This window comes from Vulpes vulpes, chromosome 7, assembly GCF_048418805.1.
Source record: "Vulpes vulpes isolate BD-2025 chromosome 7, VulVul3, whole genome shotgun sequence".
NCBI lineage: Eukaryota > Metazoa > Chordata > Mammalia > Carnivora > Canidae > Vulpes > Vulpes vulpes.
This window is the reverse complement of record NC_132786.1, coordinates 27,743,188-27,765,774: the sequence shown is the minus strand read 5'-3', so window position 1 is coordinate 27,765,774 and position 22,587 is coordinate 27,743,188. Positions and strand designations below refer to the sequence as shown.

At 39.9% G+C, this 22,587-nt stretch overlaps 1 protein-coding gene and 2 pseudogenes across 2 annotated transcripts in view; all 3 read left to right on the top strand.

The window, feature by feature from the left end:
- The first annotated feature begins 10,467 nt into the window (after positions 1-10,467).
- Positions 10,468-10,959, top strand: LOC112916276 (large ribosomal subunit protein uL11-like; annotated as a pseudogene).
- A 1,497-nt stretch (positions 10,960-12,456) lies between these two features.
- Positions 12,457-22,587, top strand: part of POLB (DNA polymerase beta) — a 29,452-nt gene continuing 19,321 nt past the window's right edge. For both annotated transcript variants that reach the window (XM_072763440.1, XM_025993667.2), the window contains exons 1-5: positions 12,457-12,688; positions 13,032-13,089; positions 16,426-16,492; positions 21,795-21,869; positions 22,498-22,556. In XM_072763440.1, coding sequence (XP_072619541.1) covers positions 12,628-12,688; positions 13,032-13,089; positions 16,426-16,492; positions 21,795-21,869; positions 22,498-22,556 — 320 coding nt within the window. In that variant the 5' untranslated portion in view covers positions 12,457-12,627. The remainder of the gene's footprint in view (positions 12,689-13,031; positions 13,090-16,425; positions 16,493-21,794; positions 21,870-22,497; positions 22,557-22,587) is intronic.
- LOC112916159 (methylosome subunit pICln pseudogene) lies at positions 19,999-20,822 on the top strand (annotated as a pseudogene).

Genomic DNA, 22,587 nt, shown 5'->3' with positions numbered 1-22,587 from the left:
TGGTGCAGCCACTCTGGAAAACTGTGTGGAGGTTCCTCAAAGAGTTCAAAATAGAACTGCCCTATGACCCAGCAATTACATTGCTGGGGATTTACCCCAAAGATACAGATGCAGTGAAATGGCAGGACACCTGCACCCCAATGTTATAGCAGCAATGTCCACAATAGCCAAACTGTGGAAGGAGCCTTGGTGTCCATCGAAAGATGAATGGATAAAGATGTGGTCTATATATACAATGGAATATTACTCAGCCATTAGAAATGACGAATACCCACCATTTGCTTCAACGTGGATAGAACTGGAGGGTATTATGCTAAGTGAAGTAAGTCAATCTGAGGACAAACATTATATGGTCTCATTCATTTGGGGAATATAAAAAATAGTGAAAGGAAATAAAGAGGAAAGGCGAGAAAATGAGTGGGAAATATCAGTGAGGATGACAGAACACGAGAGACACCTAACTCTGGGAAACGAACAAGGGGTAGAGGAAAGGGGAGGTGGGACGGGGGATGGGGTGACTGGGTGACAGGCACTGAGGGGGGCACTTGATAGGATGAGCACTGGGTGTTATGCTATATGTTGGCAAGTCGAACTCCAATAAAAAAATATACAACAAAACAAAACAGACAAGAACAACCAGGAGGCGCCTAGGTGGCTCAGTTACTTAAGTGTCTGCCTTCAGTTCAGGTCATGATCCCAGGGTCTTGGGATCAAGCCCAGAGTCGGGATCCCTGCTCAGTGGGGGACTGCTTCTCCCTCTCCCTCTGCCCCTTCCCTTGTCATGCTCTCTCTTTGTCTCTTGCTCTCTCCCTCTCTCTCTCTCAAATAATAAAATCTTTTTTAAAAATTAAAATAAAATAAAAAAAGAACAGTGAAGTGGTTCTTTGATAAGATCAATAAAATGTACAAACCTTTACAAAGTTGACAAAGAGAGAAGGCACAAATTAATATCAGGAATGAAACAGGATAGCATTATTTATATTGCCCAAATAAAAAAAAATAGGAATACTACAAGCAACTACATGCATGAATATGACAGATAAAGCGAATCAAATACTTGAAATGCATAAGTTATCACAACTCATCAAGTGTAAAATGTATGTATGTATGTATATATGTATGTATGCATTTATTTTGAGAGAGAGAGTGTACGTGAATAGGGGGAGGGGCAGAGGGAAATGGAGAGCCCAATGCAGGGGTCAATCTCACAATCCTGAGATCATGACCTGAGCTGAAATAAAAAGTTGGATGCTTAATCGACTGAGCCACCCAGATGCCCCAAATGTGAAACAATTTAAATATCTTTATAATTGTAAGGGAAACTAAATTTGTAATTTCAAAACTCCTGAAAAAGAAATCTCCAGGAACAGATGGTTTCACTGGAGATTTCTATCAAACCCAGAAAGAAAAATTAACAGTAATTCTATACTATCTTTTCTCAAAAAATAGGAGGAATTCTCCATTTATTTTATGAAGCCAGCATTACCATGGTACCAAAACTAGATAAAAACAGTAAAAAAAGGAAAATTACACATAAATACCCTCATGAATATAGATGAAAATATCCTTAACAAAATATTAATGAAAAAATCAGCAGTGTTACAACTATGAGCAAGTGTAGCTTATTCCATGGATACAAGGCTGGTTCGATATTTCAAAATCAATTGGTGTAATCAGCGTAATATTAAGAGGCTAAAGAAGAAAAATCATATGATCATATCAATTGATGCAGAAAATCACCAGACAGGGATGCCTGGGTGGCTCAGCGGTTGAGCACCTGCCTTCAGCCCAGGGCATGATCCTGAAGTCCTAGGACTGAGTCCCACATCGGGCTCTCTGCATGGAGCCTGCTTCTCCCTTTGCCTATGTCTCTGCCTCTTTTTCTCTGTGTCTCTCATGAATAAATAAATAAAATCTTTAAAAAAAAGAATATCACTAGACAAATTTTAACACCCATTCATGATAAAAACTCAGAAAAATAGAAAGAAGGAAAATTCCTTAACTTTATAAAGAGCATCTATGAAAAACCAACAGCTAATACTACCTAATGGTGAAAGATTGAATGCTTTTCCCCTTACATTTCCAATAAAGCAGAGATGTCCTCTCTCACGTTTGCTGTTCAAACAAAATTTGCTCGAAGTTATAGCCAGCACAATAAGGCAAGAAAAGGAAATAAATGACACAGAGGTTGGAAATGAAGAAATAAAACTGTCCTTATTTACAGATGATATGATCGTTTGTATAAAAATCCCAAAGAATCTATAGAAAAACCTCTTAAAACTAAAAAGTGGAGAGGAGGGTGCCTGGGTGGCTCAGTCAGTTGGGCATCTGACTCTTGGTTTCAGCTCAGGTCATGATCTTGGGGTGGTGGGATCAACCCCACATTTCCCCTCCCTCTCCCTTTCCCTCTGCTTGCACATACACTCCCTCTCTCTAGAATAAATAAAATCTTTTATAAAAAGAACCTAAAAACTTAAAAATGAGAATAACACTATATGGTACTAAACTGGACTTAAAAACTTAATAAAAGTCATTTAAATTTTTAAAAATGAATTCAGCAAGGTCACAGGATATAAGATAAACATCCAAAGTTCTATACTAGATGAATGCATGAAACCAAAATAAAAAATGCAATAGCATAAAATTACTCAAAACCCAATCAATCCTTAGGTCTAAACCTAATAAAACACGTATAGAACTCATATGCTAAAAATTACAAAATGCTGATGAAAGAATTCAAAGAACTAAATAAAGGGAGAAATACTATGTTTACGGATTGAATGGCTCAACATTTTAAAATGTTGTTTGCCCTCAAATTGATAATCAGGTTTAACACAATTTCTATCAAAATCCAAGCAATATTTTCTGCAGATATAGGAAAGATTTGCCTAAAATTTATGTGGAAATATAAAGAGCTAGAATTGCTAAAGTAATTCTGAAAAAGAAGAATGAACTGGAAATAATAACTCTACTCAATTTCAAGACATTCTATAGATACAGTAATCAAGACTGTGTGATACTAGATATGTAGACACATGGATCAACTGAACAGAATACAAAACCTAGAAATAGCCCCACACAAGTACAGTTGACCCTTGAACTGTACAAGTCCATTTATATGTGGATTTTTTTTATAAATATGGTACAGTACTGTAAATGTGTCTTTTCCTCCTTATGATTTTTTAAAAGATTTATTTACTTATTTTAGAGAGAGAAACAGAGAGCACACATGCATGGCAGGGAGAGAGAGAGTGTCTTTTTTTTCTAAAGATTTTATTTATTTATTCATGAGAGACACAGAGAGAGAGAGAGAGAAGCAGGCTCCATGCAGGGAGCCCAACGTGGGGCTCAATTCCAGGTCTCCAGGATCAGGCCCTGGACTGAAGGTGGCACTAAACCGCTGAGCCACCAGGGCTGCCTGAGAGAGAGAAACTTTAGCAGAGCTCAACACAGGGCTTCATCCTAGAACCCTGAGATCACAGCCTGAACTGAAACCAAGAATGGGACGCTCAACCAACTGTGCCCCAGGTGCCCCTCCTTATGATTTTCTTGATAAAATTTCCTTTTCTCGGGATCCCTGGGTGGTGCAGCGGTTTAGCGCCTGCCTTTGGCCCAGGGCGCGATCCTGGAGACCCGGGATCGAATCCCACGTCGGGCTCCCGGTGCATGGAGCCTGCTTCTCCATCTGCCTATGTCCCTGCCTCTCTCTCTCTCTCTCTGTGACTATCATAAATAAATAAAAATTAAAAAAAAAATTTCCTTTTCTCTAGTTTACTCTACTGTAAGAAAACAGATATAATACATATAACATGTAAATTATATGTTAATCAACTATTATCAGTAAGGCTCTGGCCAATAGTAGTCAAGTTTTGGGGAAGTCAGAAGTCATCCATAGATTTTCAACCGTACAAGGGGTCAGTGCCCGTAATCTCTGCATTGTTCAAGTGTCAACTGTACAGCCGACTGATTTTTGACAAAGGTGCAAAAGCAATTCAAGGGATAGTTTTTTTCAAGAAATGGCTGGATACCCATAAACTAAAAAAATTGACCTAATTCTCACACTTATACAAAAAACTAATTCAAATTGGATTATATATTTAAACATAAAATGTAAAACTATAACATTTCTAGAAAAAAGTATAAAACTAAGAAAAATTTTATAAAAGTTTTTTTAATAAAGTATAAAACGTCTAGAAAAAAACTACAAAACTTCTAGAAAAAATATATTAAGGTACAGAGTTTGATGAAGTTTTTAGACATGACATTACAAGCATAGTTAACATTTTAAAAATAAAAAATGGGGCACCTGGGGGCTCAGTCAGTTAAGCATCTGCCTTTGGCTCAGGTCATGATATCAGGGTCCTGGAATTGAGCCCCATGTCTGGCTCTCTGCTCAACTCTGCCCACTGCTCATTCTCTATTTCTCTCTCTTTCTCAAATAAATAAATAAATAAAATCTTTAAAAATAAATAAAAATAAAGACTTTATGAAAATTAAAAACTTTTCTCATGTGAAAGATACAGTTAAGAGAATGAAAAGATAAGCTAGAGACTTGGAGAAATATTTGCAATCTACAAATCTCAGAAAGAATTCATCAAAATATATAAAGAATTCTCAAAACAGTCATTTTTACTAACAATCTGCTTAGAAAATGAACAGAAAAAAAAAAAAAGAAAATGAACAGAAGGTATGAAGAGACATTTCACCAAAATGGGTGTGGATGCAAGCATATAAGGAGATGTTTGATATCCCAGGTCACTAAAGAAATACAAGCTAAAATAATGAGGTACTACTACAAACTTATCAAAATCGCTAAATTAAGAAATAGCAGCAATGGGGCACCTGCATGGCTCAGTTGGTTAAGCGTCTGACTCTTGATTTTGGCTCAGGTTATGATCTTGGGTTGTGAGATGGAGCCCCACGTTGGGCTCTATGCTGGTTGCTTCTGCTTAAGATTCTCTGTTCTTCTGCCTCCCCCCTTAAAAAAAAGTGGCAGCAATATCAAGTGCAAGTGAACCTGCGGGGAAGCAGGATCTCTCATACATCACTGTGGGAATATTAAGTGATAGTCGGGAATAGATGGGCAGTTTCTTAAAAAACAAAAAAACAAACAAAAACAAAAAACAAAACTGGGTTGCCTGGATAGCTCAGTCAGTTGAACCTGTGACTCTTGATTTCAGCTCAGATCATGATCTCAGCTCAGATCATGATCTCTGGGTGGTGGGATCGAACCCCATGTCAGGCTCCAGTCTCTGAGCTCCAAGTAGAGTCTGCATATGAGTCTCTCTCCCTCTGCCCCTCCCTCTGCTCCTGCTCTGTCTCTCTAAGATAACAAACAAATAAAATCTTTAAAACAAACAAAACTAGATACCATATGAGTCAGCAATCACTTCCTCAGCTATGAATGAATTCTTTGATGGAAGCAGTGCTTTAGGGATTGCAGCTCTGTGAGTCCACAGATGGTGGTGTGAGCAGAAGCAAACAGGGAAAGCAAATCCATGTCCAGAAAATGTGTCTTTTCCAGCGAGCAATGATGGTAAAGATGAGCATCTGCTCCTTCTGATATAATCAAATTGCCATTATTTGACTGCCTTGTTTACCGGGGCCCTTGTGCTATATTGGGGCTAGCGTTGGTCTCTGTTGGCAGGTTAATGGTAGCATCATCCAGGTCAGCCTTGTTGAGCCTGTGCATAGCCTCCATTCCTGTCACCATGGCCACTGTGTTCGTAGCCTACAGAAAAAATAATGAGATGATGGGGCAGAAAGACTGGCATCCACTCACGATATACTTTTGCCAGGCTTATTATCAAGAGCCTCCTCTACAGTGGTGTCCTCTGGTGGGCATTCACATGAGACACGAATAACTTCAGTCTGCATCTATTCTGAGAGGTTTATCCACATGCCTCTTCTCTGGACTTCCTTGTCAACAGTCTTCAATCCTATTCTCTTCAAGTTCCTGATCACCCAGACAATCCCTGAGTAACAGCCCATGGAATCAGAGTAGACTCATACTTCCGGTCATCTCTTATTCCAGACAAAGTGGACAAAAATTGTACTGTTCAAAATTCTGCCCACCAATAGGGTTGTCCTTCACTGCCGTGCTTCAGAGCTACCCCTGAGTGGGTTTACTTTTAGGGGGTACCTGCGTGTCACATGGGGCCATCTGTTAACCAGACTGCAGCTTTTCTTCTTTAGTTAACTTGCTGCACAGAACATCCTCAGCATGCCACAGGCATGGATTGAGAAGACACAGAGCAACATCAGACAGTGTTGAAGGAGTCTGAGCTACTTCATGAACTACCTCATGCAATTCACTCACACCTTTTGGATCTTCCTTCCGATTACCCTTATGACCAAAGAGGACAAGTCTTCTGACCTCTATCACCATAGATCGTTTGCCTCTTTGCACTTCCTATACTGTCATTTAAGTCATTCTTTCAGTATGTTTTATTTCTACAGTTTCTTCTTCATTGGTTGTTACTGGTAGAGAATTCATGTTTTTAAGTCAATCATGTATCTGGGAAACTTACTGAACTTTTATTAGTTCCAATAGTTTATCTTAATTCTATTGTGTTATCTTGTATAAGAGTTACTCTTAGCTGTGCATAATTATGGTTTTGTCTTTTCTAATACTAATGTCTTTACTGTTTACACAATTGTAATAGTGGATTTTTGGGATGCCTGGGTGGCTCAGTGGTAGAGCGTCTGCCTTTGGCTCAGGATGCAATCCTGGAGTCCCAGGATCGAGTCCCACATCAGGCTTCCTGCAGGGAGCCTGCTTCTCCCTCTGCCTATGTCTCTGCCTCTCTCTGTCTCTCGTGAATAAATAAATAAAATCTTAAAAAAATAGTGGGCATCCTTGCTCTCTTTTGAGACTAAAGTTTCTCTATAAAAAAATGTTTTTAAACATTTTATTTATTTGAGAGAGAGACAGAGGGAACATGAACAGGGGTGGGGTGCAGAGGGAGAGGGACAAGCAGACTCCCGACTGAGCAAGGAGCCCAAGGTGGGGCTGGATCCCAGAACCCTGAAATTATGACCTGAGCCAAAGTCAGACACTTAATGGACTGAACCACCCAGGCACCCCTCTCTGTCAAAAATTATGTTTACTGTGGGCTTCTGGCAGTCTTTATCAAGTAAAGTATATTTTCTACTGTCTCAGTTTTCTGAGCCCTTTCAAAATCACAAATTGGGGTCACCTGGCTGGGTCAGTTGGAAGAGCATGTGACTCTGGATCTCCAGGTCATGAATTCCAGCCCCATGTTGGGTGTAGAGATTACTTTTTAAAAAATCAAATCAAATCAAATCACATATTGGTTTGAAATTTATCAAATGCTTTTTATTTGTATACTGAGATAATCATGTGATGTATTTTTTCCTCTCTCCTATTACTGTGAGAAATTGTTCTAGACTTTTCTGATGTTAAACTATTCTTGCACTGATAGAATAAACTCTACATGCCCACAATTTTTGAAATAGATTTTATTTTTTAAAGATTTATTTATTTACTTGAGAGGCAAGAGAGAGAATGAGCCAGGGTGAGGGACAGATGGAGAGGGGGAAGCAGACTCTCCATTGAGCAAGAAAACTGACTTGGGGCTCGATCCCAGGACCCTGAGATCATGACCTGAGCTGAAGGCAGACACTTAACTGACTGTGCCACCCAGGTGCCCCAAAAGACTTAATTTTTTAAAAGCAATTTTAGATTCACAGAAAAAGTGAGTAGAAGGTACAGAGATTTCCCATATACCCTGTGCACTCACAAGTCATAGCCTCTCCTGTCATCTACATTCTTCACCAGAATGGTACGTTTGTTACAGCTGATGAACCTACATTAACACATCATTATCATCCAGAGTCCATAGTTTACATTAGAGTTCACCCTTTGTGTTGTACATTCCATGGGCTTGGACAAATTTATAATGACATGTATCCACCATTATTGTATCATACAGAATAGTTTCATTGCTCTGTAATTGTTGGTTTTTAAATTCAGTCACTTAAGGGTGCCTGGGTAGTTCAGTCGGTTAAGCTTGTGACTCTTGATTTTGGCTCAGGTCATGATCTCAGGGTCCTGAGACAGAGCCCTGAGTCGGGCTCCATATTGGGTGTGGAGTCTGCTTAAGATTCTCTCTCTCCCTCTGTCCTCCACCCCCACCCCCAGCATGTTCTCTTGCTCTAAAATGAAATGAAATAAAATAAAATTTAAAAATTTAAAAATTCAGTTGCTTAATATTTTATTTCAGATGTTTACATTTATTTTTATATTTTAAATGGGCCTATACTTTTCTCATGGGGATTCAAAATAGAATGCATATTCTATGAAACTGAAATGAGATGTTGAATTTTTCCATGGTGGATGCTCGTGGCCTCCTTATCATTTTTATGTTGATGGTACATTTATATCCCTAAACTTCAAATATGTGTATTTACCTATGTGGTAAACATAAACATACCTAAGTACCTCAAAAATACTGAATTTATTCTCTCCCCTTTTACCAAACCTATTATTTGTATATCTGTGATCTAAAGTAATGACATTGCCATCAACTAAGTCCTGTGAGGCAGAGATTAGTGATCATGCTAGACTCTTCTCCACTCCTCTCTTCCAAGACCTGCCTATTTTTCACCTCTTACATTTAAAAACATTTTCCTCTCTTATGCTCTCCTGTCTTAGGCTCTTAAATAGTCTCCCCGGTTCTAACATCTCCCGTTTATTTCTTGGCCTTTTGGCTAAGATCATGTGTCTAACATCTCCCATTTAACAAAAATTCATCCTCTATAGTGCTGTTAGAGTTAAAATTGGAAAACATCACTTGGCTGCTTGAAACCCTCTGTGACTCTACAGCACCAAAGACCAATGTCTAGTCTCCACATCCCAGCTTACAATGACACTCATCTTGATTCCTAACCTCGTACTCCACCAACTTCTATCCAATACTCTATTTTCCTCATATACACCATATACACTCTCTGAAAGTGTTTTTATATGCCTTACCTACTCTAATCCTGTTCAACCTCACCAGTGGCTCTTCCTGTTTTTTGGCTGATTCTGTGACCTTGCCCTGACCTCTAAAATTCTAGACAAACACAAGCAATTTCTCTAATGTAGCCATATTCCCAAAGCAATTTATTCCTGCCTCATGGTTTTAAATACCATACAGATGCTGATGGTTTCAAAATTATACCTCCAGCTTGGATATCTCTCCTGAACCCCAGGATAATTTATCCCACTGTCCCTTCAGCATTGTCAGGCTAGGTATACATCTCACATTCCATAGTCAAGTCTTGATTTTTCCCTCCCAAACTTGTTCTTCACAGTCTTCTGTCTCCTTACATGACAGCTCTGTTCTTCCAGTTACTTAGTTCAATTGCCATGGATTCACCCTGACTACTTTCTTTTTTTCATACCCCACACCCAGTTTATCCAATGAATCCTGTTGGTTCAACCTTCAAAATATATCCAGAACCGGAATACTTACAATTTTCTTTAGCGTCACTTTCTGCTCTCACTTTGCTACCACCACTCTGGCCACCTCTGTGTCCACTGAGCATGCTACACGATCCTTGGTACCATGATCTGCCATTCTCATCCTTGCTCACTCTGTACCATCAACACTATCTTCCTCACCCTCAATAAAAGAAAAATATTTCTTTTATTTTTAAAGATTTTATTCATTTATTCATGAGAGATACACAGAGAGAGGCAAACACACAGGCAGAGGGAGAAGCAGGCTCCATGCTGGGAGCCTGACCTGGGACTTGATCCTGGGTCTCCAGGATCATCACACCCTGGGCTGAAGGTGGCGCTAAACCACTGAGCCACCTGGGCTGCCCGGCACTGATTTTTAAAAAGTATAATCCTCATATATACTACCCACATACAATGAGTATTTTATACTCCTATAAAAATGGCATGATACTCATATAGAACACAATACTTATATAAAAAAACAATCCCAGAGTTCCCTAAAGTTGTAACTTTCATTTTTCAAAGGTGAATAAAAACTTTTTACTTTACTTTTCTTTTTTTTTAGAGAGAACATGAGCAGGGGAGGGGCAGAGAGTGTCCCCAGGCAGGCTCCTCACTCACCCAGGGCAGAGCTTGACTTTGGGGTTGGAACCCACCCCACAATCCCAAAATCATAATCTGAGTCAAAATTAAGAGTCAATGCTCAACCACCTGAGCCACTTATGCGCTTCTGAATAAAAACTTTCTTAATTTAATGAGGGATGATCATTCTTCCGAACAAAATAATATGAGTATGGTCTGGAATAAAGATTGAGTAGGAAAAAAGCTGAACTGAGAAAAATACTAAGACAATTCATATATCTAAACAAAGATGGGAATTAAGGCATTAAGTATCTGTGTTAAAAAGGCAAGGTACCTTTTCAGCTTTTGACTCGAAGAGGGCAAAGGTGTAACTGTCTTCTGTTCATCCGACACCAACACCAGCCGCCTCCTTCATGCCACCTAAGTTCAACCCCAACGAGATCAAAGTCGTGTACCTGAGATGTACCAGCGGTGAGGCTGGTGCCAAGTCTGCCCTGGCCCTGAAGATCAGCCCCCTGGGTCTGTCTCCAAAAAAAAGTGATGACATCACCAAGGCAACCAGTGATTGGGAGGGTTTGCAGATTACAGTGAAATTGACCATTCAGAATAGACAGGCCCAGATTGAACTGTTACCCTCTGCCTCTGTCCTGATTATCAAAGCCCTTAAGGAACCACCAAGAAACAGAAAGAAGCAGAAAAACATTAAGCACAGTGGAAATGTCACTTTTGATGAGATTGCCAATATTGCCCGACAGATGCTTCAGTGATCTTTAGCCAGAGAATTCTCTAGAACCATTAAAGATGTCTTGCGACTGCCCAACTGTGGGCTACAATGTTGAGGCTGCCACCCTCAGGACATCACAGATGACATCAATAGTAGTGCGATGGAATGTCTAGCTAGTTAACTACAAAGGAAAATATTTCAAAAAAGGATGATTTGACAACCAAATAAAAAAGTAAATAAATAGGCAAAGTACAAGTTGGATAAATACAAATATTTGCAAAAAACATACAAATACAATTTACATAAAGGATTAGTATTTATATATAAAAGAGCTAACAAATTAAAGCAGACAACTATCCCTAAGAGAAAAATGAACAAAAGATACACAGAAAATTCACAAAGGAAGAAACACAAATATCCAATAAGCATAACTTAAGATATACATTGATGTTATGAAAAAACAACCAACCGCAACCTTGTTAATCAAAGAAATCGCTTGTATCTAAAGCATTATTCCATTGTTGAAAAATAATGATAATTTTTAAAGAACTGGATTACAAGGCTAGAAGTATACATCGCAAAAAAATTAATCATGGTTAAGCTGGATGGTGAGATAATTATTTATTTTTTCTCCATTTATAAATTTTTCAAATATTTTACTTATTTATTTGAGAGACAGCAGGCTCTCAACCGCTGAGCCACCCAGGGGTCCCTAAATTTTATTATTTTTAAAAGATTTTATTTATTTATTCATGAGAGACACAGAGACAGAGGCAGAAACATAGGCAGGGGGAGAAGTAAGCTCGCTGCAGGGACTCATTCCAGGACCCTGGGATCACCACCGGAGCCAATGGCCGATGCTCAAACCAGGTGCTCCTATAAATTGTATTTATAGTACAAGTAATCTCTACATCCAACATGAGGCTTAAACTTACAACCCCCAGCTCAAGAGCGGCACGCTCACAGTCAGGGCCTGAGCCAGCCAGGCACCCAGGTCATCATGCTTTAACGACAGTTTCATTGTTTATTATGTAGGTTAAGCACTTTTCCTCTTCCACTGTTCCCCCGCCCCCCTCTTTAGCCCCCACTGCAAAAGGCAGGGGAATAAAAAAAATGAAATACCTTTGACATTGATTGGCATATCTACTAAATATGTTAGTATAGGAGGCTTTCCTATAATTGGCATATTTCGTTCCAGGCTCCTGCCTGCACCTGAGATAGGAAACTCCACTGCACCGTTCACTGGCCCTACATTCTTACAGAAAATGTGGACAGTAAATATGATGCAGATGTTCGTTTCTTACCACGTATAAGTCATGCATTCAATAACTATTTCTGTGCACATATGATACATGCACAAGAGGAGTCTTTGGTATGCTATCTCCCACCCACCACCTGACGTTTTGACTTTACAAAGTCGATGCCTTCTTTTCCCCTTCTGGGGAGAGAAATGTACTGGGAATAGAGACATAATGTCTTCTAGGAACGCAGGTCTTCTTCCAGGAACGCAGTTAGCAAACAGGAGCTTCGGTCCAGCCCTCCCAGCCTAGCTCTCCGGCACCGCGCTCGAGCCCCGCCCCGAGCCCCGCCCCGAGCCCCGCCCCGAGCCCCGCCCCGAGCCCCGCCCCGAGCCCCGCCCCTCTCGACACGCCCCCCGGCGCGTGACGCCATGACGCGCGCCGTGCGCCGCGCCCCCTGTCAGAGGCGGCCATTGTTCAGTGGGTCTCGCTGGTTGTGCCGGGGCTGAATTGGTCCTGCCCCTCTCTCCAAGTCCCGGCCTCTCCCTGAAGCTGGGAGAGGGGGCCAGCCCCGGCTCTGAGCACTCTGCGGTCCTCGGGTGCAGGCCACCATGAGCAAACGGAAGGCACCGCAGGAGACGCTCAACGGGGGAATCACCGACATGCTCACAGGTTAGCACCGGGCCGGGCGCTGCTGCTGGCTTTCTTCTTTCTTCTGGTCTCGTAGCCTTCCCTTGCTTCTCTGCCGTCCCCACAGCCCTGTGGATGGGGCCAGCCCCCTGCAGCGGGTCGTCTTCCGTGCGGATCTTCCTCCGCCGCCCATTGCTGGTGGCTGAATGTCAGTCCTGCTGGGGACCCCCGTGTCACCGCTGGGGCTGTGGTTGACCTGGCCCGCGTACAAGGGGGGGGGGGTGTCACTGCCCCTTTAGACGCTATTACACCCCCTCTGGAAAGCTCAGTTCTCGTTTGTTTACTCGTGGTTCTTATTCACCCGAGCCTCTTGTTGCTTTTGCAGAACTCGCAAACTTTGAGAAGAACGTGAACCAGGCAATCCACAAGTACAATGCTTACAGGTGGGCCCGTGCAGCTTTCTCTGGTAGCGTGCGTCCTGGGATGTGTGGCAGTTAACAGGGCTGAGGGGCCAGTAGATATTTGGACCATATGAGAAGCGAATAAAGCAAGAACTGAGGGTACTGGCTCTGTGGTGGTACCTAACTGCGATCGTTCTGGGGTAACTTGGGCATAACTCTGTAAGGATCGTTTCTGACGAGTTCCCAATTCTAATTGGGAAAACAGGTGTAGCTGATAATGTATTTTTCCCGTCATCAAATATGAATTGATGAAAATGGAGTTTGATTTTAAGCCATAATGAAAGACAGCGGATTAGGTCTGTGCTGTGAAATGTTATTCTGGTTGGTGTTTGGCTGATCCTTGGCTCTCATCCTTGTCCATCTCACCAGGGCCTTTGTGGCAGCCGATAATCCCACATCCAGTTATTTGTGCCCCTCAGCCTCCAAACATGTCCAAGTCCCTCAGCTCTTAAAAGCAAAAACAAAGCAGTCTTAACTTCCCTCTACCCTTTAGGTAGGTGCTGTCTCTTTTCTCCACTTTACAGTTAAACTTCTTGAATAATCTGTGTTTCTTGCCTGGACTTCCTCAGTCCTCATCATTCATTATCTCATTGTGGTATAATTTCCATCCCACCATTTCTCTGAAGGTGCTCTCACCTGCATCCCACCTTATTGGGCTCTCATTGGCATTCACCATTAGCTCATTCCATTTAAGTCTTACCCTTGAATTCTGGGATGGCACTCCTGTCTGTTCTTTCACCTCTTATATCTTCCTTTCAATGACAGTAGTTCCTGGAGGTCTGCCCTTAGTCTTTTTTTCACACTTTTATAATTTCTTTGGCAATCTTACCATTCTTGGCTTTGGATACTGGTTATGTCAGTTGGCTCCAAATCTGTATCTCATTGGGCTTTTCTCCAGATTCTTAGGTTTCTGTTACCTTTATCTTCATCCTTTCAAAGTTGAGCTCAGCTCTCTATTTCCCTTCCCATTCAACATAATTAAAAACGGATTATGCTCCTTTCCTTATCCCTCTTAACTTCCTGTTTAAAGTAATTGTACTATCATCACTTGGTGATTTAAAAATCAGAGACATATTCAACATTATATTCTTTAAAAAAAAAAAAAAGATTTTTTTCTATCTATTCGTGAAAGACACACACAGAGAGAGAGGCAGAGACACAGGTTGAGGGAGAAGCAGGCTCCATGCAGGAGCCCAATGTGGGACTGGATCCGGGATGACTCCGGGATGATTCCCCGAGCCAAAGGCAGATGCTCAACCACTGAGCCACCAGGAGTCCCACAACATTATATTCTGTGTAAGTCACAGCAGGCTTCAGAGAGGAGGTGTTTAGTTTTTAAGGAGACTGTCAGGGGATAAGTGAAAGGAAGAACAGTCTAGAGAAAGGAAACAAAATGTGCCAAGGCACTGAGACCTGAAGGAGTATAACATTTTCCCAGACGTCAGTAATTCACTTTGCTTATGGAGTATGGCCTGAGTGGGAAGTAAGTCTGGAAAAGCAGGTGATGCCTGCACGCACTTCCCTACCCTGATGAAACATTTCTCTTGATTGTGGCCAAAGTATTCCTTTGAAAATAGTTATCTGATCCTGTCATTCTTCCATATCAGATAATTAAATATTTCCTCTTTACCTTGATAAAGCTCAAATGCATTGTGGTGGCATACAAAAAGCCTTTCATGCTTTAATTCTTCCTTTCAGGCCCCATAATGCCAAGTTGTCTAGAACTGCTTTTCTTTACTGAAACAATTCCCTCAGCAAACTGCCCTCAACCTACTTTTCCAGACTCATCCTCAGTAATAGAGAAGTTCAAATCCAAATCTAAAAGCTTATATGTACGAGAATAGTATGAAAAACCAAGGCAGCAAAGACTACCCGATACTTATGCTTTAGACTTAGATGTACTCTGCTTTTATCAGCCTCTCTGCTAAACTGCATTTAGCATTGAAATTATACACCATCAAATACTCCAGGGTGTGTCCAGTGTGTCACCAGATTATTGAGCTGAATGTGCATGGAGATAGGCAAGAATCATAAGCCAGTGCTTTATGTGGAACTGAAATGAGCAATGAAGAAAAAGAAAATATGTATAAGGACATAGGGGAATGCAGTTGTAGTTTTAAGCTCTGAATTTAAAACTAGCCATCTAGGGGCACCACTCCTGGGATCGGGATTGAGTCCCATGTTAGGCTCCCTGTGGGGAGCCTGCTTCTCCCTCTGCCTGTGTCTCTCATGAATAAATAAATTAAAAAATCTTTTAAAAAATAAGTAAAAATAGCCATCCAGGGTCACCTGGGTGATGCAGTCTGAGTGTCTGACTCTTGGTTTCTGTTGAGGGTATTGGGATCAAACCCTGTGTAGGGCTTTGTGCTTGGATTGGAGTGGTTTGGGATTCTCTCCCTCCCCCTCTCTCCCTCTCTGCCACTCCTCCTTCCCCTCTCCCTCTCCCCCTCCCTCTCCTTCCCTGCCCCTCCCCCACACATGCATGCTCTCTTTCTCTCATTTTCATTCTTATTCTCATTCTCTCTCCCCTCTCTAAAATAAATAAATCTTTTTTTTTTAAAGATTTTTATTTATTCATTCATGATAGACACAGAGAGAGAGAGGCAGAGACACAGGCAGAGGGAGAAGCAGGCTCCACGTCGGGAGCCCGACGCGGGACTTGATCCCGGGACTCCAGGATCATACCCTGGACCAAAGGCAGGCACTAAACCGCTGAGCCACCCAGGGATCCCCATAAATAAATCTTAAAAAAAAAAAAGCCCATAGCAAGGGACCCCTGGGTGGCTCAGTGGTTGAACGTCTGTCTGCCTTTGATTCCGGGGTGCTGGGATTGAGTTTTGCATCAGGCTCCCTGAACGGAGTCTGCCTATGTCTCTGCCTCTCTCTGTGTGTCTCTCATGAATAAATAAAATATTAAAAACAACAACAATAAAAACCCCATAGCCATCCATAAGCCACTTTGGTATCTAGTATTCCAAATACCACTAGTTGGCACATTTTTTATGAGAGTTACGAACAACTTCTAAAAACTAGCTTAATCCCTAAAAGGAAAAGCTACTAGTGTGATGCATCTCCCTAATTTTAAATATATAGGTAAAATTATCCTCAAATGTGAGGATTTTCAAGATACTTCTGAAAATTATGCAGGTGGTCTGTCAGCTTACTCGAGTTATTTTAAGTTTGACACAAATGTGGAAAATTAGTTACTGTCATAAAAGTTGAAGCTGCATATTTGCTTGTGTGTGTATTCTAATTTAAGAAAAATTAAGACCTCACTGGATTTCTAACTGAATTCCTTTTTTTTTTTTGTCTTCTTAGAAAAGCAGCATCTGTGATAGCAAAGTACCCACACAAAATAAAGAGTGGAGCAGAAGCTAAAAAATTGGTAAGTTTAGTGAGCAAGCTGAATTGAAGAGTTCACACATGTATAAATTTGGTGGATTCCCAGAAAACTAAATTTGCCTCTTTGAAGCTGCCTTCATCCACACTGGCAGATTTTACTGCTCCTCTTTTTACTGGGGAGTGTGGATTGAAATTTTGCTTTATATATATGTAATTAAATTTTTTCTATACCCTGCCCTATATATATTTATGTACTTACATTAAATTTCAGCTTGAGTGTCAGTTCTCAAGAACAGTATACTGACAGAATGGTATTGGCTTGTCTTGATCCCAGCTCTCTTTGTCTGATCCCCAGGTATAGGAACTTATGTGAGTTAATGAGTTAGTGTTCCCACGGAAATCTTACCTACTAATCACATAATTAAGCCCCTTTGTGTATTATTTCCTTTAGCCCTCTTCTCTGTATTTTCCTCAAAGCCCTGTATGCTGTGTCACAGTATGTGTCATAGTTCCTAGAGGGTCACATCTTAGTAACTTATACATTAATATTGCTATGAATATCCTAGGAAAGTCTACCTATTGGTAGATTGTTCTCTTTCATCTAAATCTCACTAAAAGATTCTAAGTTCCTCAAACTTGAGGACTGAATCTTATTTGTCTTTTGTTAAAGATGTCAAACTGACATGGCTTCTGAGTAGTCTAGGTCCTCATAGTTCACCTTCTTCTGTTGACAAAAGCACTCTAGAATTTAGGTAGCAACATTTGATTGTCCTTAATTTTCTCATGAGAGCCTTCAGAGTGTGAACCATAACTGTCCTATTATTTTCACCTTCAGGGTCATAAAATTACCTAGATCTTGTACATTTTATGATTGACAGATTTTCTATATTAATCATGTGTTACATCGTCATCTTGAATTTATTACTCAATACTGACCATGCCTTGGTGTACAGGTTTTAAATTCTTTGTGCTATAAACAATTCTCAGTGTCAGTATATCCTCCCCAAATAGGCTAGCCAACAAAGTTATAAATACATTGGATTTTGATTCTGAGTTTTTCTGTTGGTGAACTCCTGCATTATTAACTTCAGGAGGTACTTCTGCTTCCATTCTGTTCCCCTTATATCACTATTGAATTTCTTTTTCGGGCAGCCCTGGTGGCGCAGTGGTTTAGCGCCACCTGCAGCCCAGGGCGTGATCCTGGAGACTCTGGATCGAGTCCCACGTCAGGCTCTCTGTATGATGCCTGCTTCTTTCTCTGCCTCTCTCTCTCTGTCTCTATGAATAAATAAATAAAATCTTTAAAAAAAACTGAATTTCTTTTTCTATGTTAACTGTGTGTAGCCTACTCATTTATTAGATTTAAATTTTAGACAAGCTCTGATACACTTTATCCCAAATCTGAGCTTATGGTATATCCATAAAAAAAACACAAAAATGCAAAATTCCTTTTGCATGAGACTGGACTTAATATGACAATCTCATCATTATTCCTTTCCAATATTGTATTAAAAATCACAGACCTACTCTTTGGCACATATGAGTGCTTCTCAAAAATTCTAGAAATCTGATGTTTCCAGAGTGAGTGTTTGCCTCTTAATCTTTAACATTAGGTATAGAAAGTAGCCAGGGCCTAAATTACTTTAGGTCAGGATGAATCTTCTGACCTAGGAAATAAGAAACCTGAGCAGTTTCCGTTTTCTAGTTTATTTCCTAAATCTTGTTCCCTTCTATCGGGTAATTGCTATTTTCAGAACTTGAATATGCATTCAGTAATCTTGGAACACTTAATCATTAAATAAATCAAGAATATAGAAGGGTGAACTTAGGGCCAAGAGACAGTAGGAAATGACTGGCACAGATGTTGATGCATTTGAACATTTAACTAAAAAGGACCAACACTGCCAAGAGTGAACCGGAATGTAAACTTTGATGATGATACTTCAGCGTATGTTCATCAGCTATGACAAATGTAGCACTCTGGTGGGGAATGTTGATGATTGAGGAGGCTGTGCATGTATGGGGGCTGGGGGCCTATGGGAACTCCACTTTGTGATCAGTTTTGCTGTGGACCTGTAACTACTCTATAAAAGCCCTTATTTAAAGGGGAAAAGTGAAAATAAAAAGGATCAAAAACATGAAAAAGATCAGCTCACTAATAAACAGAGTTGCAAATTAAAACAAGATGCTGTATGATGCTATCAAACTATCAAATATAGTATACAGTATGGATAGAGATGTAGAAAAAGACATTCAGTTACTAATGATGGAAATCTTGGTGATTTCCAGCTTTTCTGAAGGATGATTTGGCAGAATGTTGGCAAAATATATATCCTTTGTCCCAGCAATTCCACTTTGAGGAATTTATCTTGAGGAAACCGGTAGAGATATATGTATACAAGGATTCATTAGTTCATAATTTTGAGCACCTATAGGCCAGGTATTTATCCACATGCTCAAGGTAAAGCAGAGGAAACAGGATCTTTGCTCTCATAGGACTTATATTCTAGAGCAGTGCTGTTCATTACAGTAACCATGAGCTACATTTGGCTGGTGAGCTCTTAAAGTGTGGCTAATGTGACCAAGGAATTGAAATTTTTAAAAAAATTATTTATTTATTTATTCATGAGACACACACACACAGAGAGAGGCAGAGACACAGGCAGAGGGAGAAGCAGGCTCCATGCAGAGAGCCCGTCGTGGGACACGATCCCCGGTCTCCAGGATCACATCCTGGGCTGAAGGCAGCGCTAAACTGGTGAGCCACCTGGGCTGCCCTAAGGAATTGAATTTTTAAAATTTTAATAATGTAAACTTATAATGTCACATGTGGCTGGTGACTGTCATGTTTGTGCAGTTCTAGAGCAGTGGTTCTCAAATTGCAGTACCTCGACCAGCAGCAGCAGCACCTGAACTTGTTAGAAATGTAACCTTTTGGGGCACCTGGCTAACTCAGTCAGTTGAGCATGCGACTCTTGGTTTCAGGGTCATGAGTTCAAGCTCCATGTTACGTGTAGAGTTTACTTAAAAAAAAAAAAAAAAAAAGACAGACAACCTATTAAGTCAGAAACTTTAGGTTGGGACTTGGCATTCTGTGTTTTAACATGTCCCCAAGGTGATGATGATGCAAAAGCACAAGGACCTCTGCTCTAAAGTTCATGACATTGTTATCTCAGAATTCGTAAACTATCCAAATGTCACCTGTAGGGTATTTGTTAAATAAATTATGAAAAAGTCATACAATGACTTACCGTGCAGCTATTAAGTATATTGAAGTTGTATTCATATATTGATAGGAAATTTGTTCATGATAAGTTTTTAAGTTAAAGTACAAAGCAGAGTGATTCTGTTTTTGTAAGAAAAATATGTGTATACTTATATACGTATATATGTACATGCACATATAATTCTGCTTATGTATATAAGCAGAAAAGTCTATCAGATGTTAGGTGATAAGATTACAGTTTATTTTCATTGTCAGGGTGATGAAATTAACAAGTGATTTATATATTTTTTCTTCATGCGACTATTTCTTCTAACTTTTCTACAATAAAAATTAGTTTTAAAAAAGTAAGTCATTTAGAATTGTTTTGTTAGCTGTGTCTCCGCGCTCCCTGGTGCAATGAGCTTCCTCAAAAGTTTCCCACCACCTGGCTCAGCCGAGGGGCTTCGGCAGCAGCAGCCAGAAACCCAGGCTGTGCTGAACCGCAAGGGCCCTCGGCACCAGCATGCTCTACGTCACTGAGAGCCGCCTGTCTTGGTTAGATGGCTCTGGATTAGGGTTCTCACTGTAATACCCCACCATTAGCTTGCATGCATGTCCAGGGACCTAAATGCCTATCCACGAGAGCATTTGTATGTTATGGTGAATGGTAAATTTGGAGAAGAATCAAAAGAATCTGTTGCTGAAGAAGACAGTGATGATGATGTTGAACCTATTGCTGAATTTAGATTTGTGTCTAGTGATAAGTCAGCATTGGAGGCAATGTTCATGGCAATGTGTGAATGCCAGGCTTTGCATCCTGATCCTGGGGATGAAGATTCAGATGATTACGATGGAGAAGAATATAATGTGGAAGCACACGAACAAGGGCAGGGAGAGCTCCCTACATTTTATACCTATGAAGAAGGATTATCCCATTTAACAGCAGAAGGCCAAGCCACGTTAGAGAGATTAGATTTCTCAGCCTGTTAGCAGCCAATATAACATGGCTGGAGTCCGGACAGAAGATTCAGTCAGAGATTATGAAGATGGGATGGAGGTAGACACTACACCAACAGTTGCTGGACAGTTTGAGGATGCAGATGTTGATCACTGAAGGTGATTTATGCTGCTATGGGATTCTGCTCATAACTAGGAAAGAACTAAAGAATTTGATGCCTCTTCTACTGTGGAGTGGGTGTTGATGAAAGTCTTTTTCCTTCTCCAAAATTTACCTGAACCAGTTCTTTTTTTGAGACCCTATATACTGAGTCAAAAAGTTGTCACCAGCAGAAGAAACTATGACCTTTGTTAACAAAGGTGAATTAACTTAACCAAGAGGGTATTTGTAGTTTATCATCTACCCAAAACTTTTGTGTATAGGTACCAGGTACCCTCTGAGTAGGCCTATAGTTCCTGCTTTCACTATATGCATCCTCTGTAACTTGGCAGGCCTACGTGGTAAGAATGCGCAGGCGCTTGAAGACGTAGGTAGACTGGATGGGAAGGAGGGAGGCTGAATCTAAGATATATCCTTTAGAGCCTAAGGATTCCCTTACCCCTTAAAAAGAAGGACAAAGAGATCTCAGAGAAATCGGCCACTGCTTGTTCTTCACAGGTATTAGGGTCTTTTTACTAATTTGGGATCCAATTAATTCATTTAGGCATCTTTAGAGAGCCTCTTGGGAAATATCCTAGCCACATGAAATACCACTAATATGGATGCTTCTGACTAGCTTTTGCTTCTTTTACCATGTTTCACCAGTCTTTTGTTATAACCTCTTAGGTTATAGTCTTTAATTTCTAACCTCTTAGGCCAGTTTCCATAACAAGTGAAATTGGGATGAAGTCCTCACCTCATAGTACTTCAATGATAATTGTTTTGCCTTTGTAATAGTTTAACAAATAAATCTAGGTTTTCTATTTAAAAAAATAGAATTGTTTTATTTAGAGCTTCTCTTTTGTCAATTATATAAGGATTTTGTTGGGAGAATATAAATTTTCACCACAGCTCAATTTTCTATGTCCTTTGTTTTAAAACTAGTTATTATGATCATTTTTTTTCATTTCCTATTTTTTATTTTAGCTTTGAGTGATTTGGTAAGCATTATATTTACATGATATTTTTTTAATTTTCTATTAGCCTGGAGTAGGAACAAAAATTGCTGAAAAGATTGATGAATTTTTAGCAACTGGAAAATTACGTAAACTGGAAAAGGTAAAATTCTAACTTGTTTATTTGATTATAGTGTCTGCCTTTATAGCAACTATCATGAAGCATCATTGCAGGGTAACTGATGTCATTTACCTAGTGAAACTAAGAAGGAAAAGAGAAGTGGAGTTTATGGCTTTCAGTGTTCTATTTTTAAAATTTGAATATTGTTCCTGTAAAATATTCACATATTTTATGTCGCATTTTGGAGACTGTTAGCATATGTGATAGAATTAGCTCCTTATATTCAGGATCATTCAGAGAGATTATACACTTTGATAAAAGATGGTTATATTTTAGAACTTCTGTTTTTAAATTCTCAGAAGCATTTTTATAGTTTTATTCCACCCTGGTAGTAATTATACTACTTATGGTCTTTTATGAATAAGCCTATCTATCTATCTATCTATTTATTTATTTATTTATTTATTTATTTATTTATTTAAGCCTTTTTAAAGTATTGGATAAGTTAGAGATGAAACATCTTCATCTGCTTTGTTACTTACCTATAACCACCCAGGTTTTTCCAGGCAAATGTAAATGGCTTTTCAGGTCTGTTAGGAGACTAGTATATTTCCAGTAAGATCCTCAAAGCATTCCTACATCATTATTAGACTTTTTTTTTTTCTTAAAGATTCGGCAGGATGACACGAGTTCATCTATCAATTTTCTGACTCGAGTTAGTGGCATTGGGTAAGAAATATTTTTTAAGCAGACACAGTAC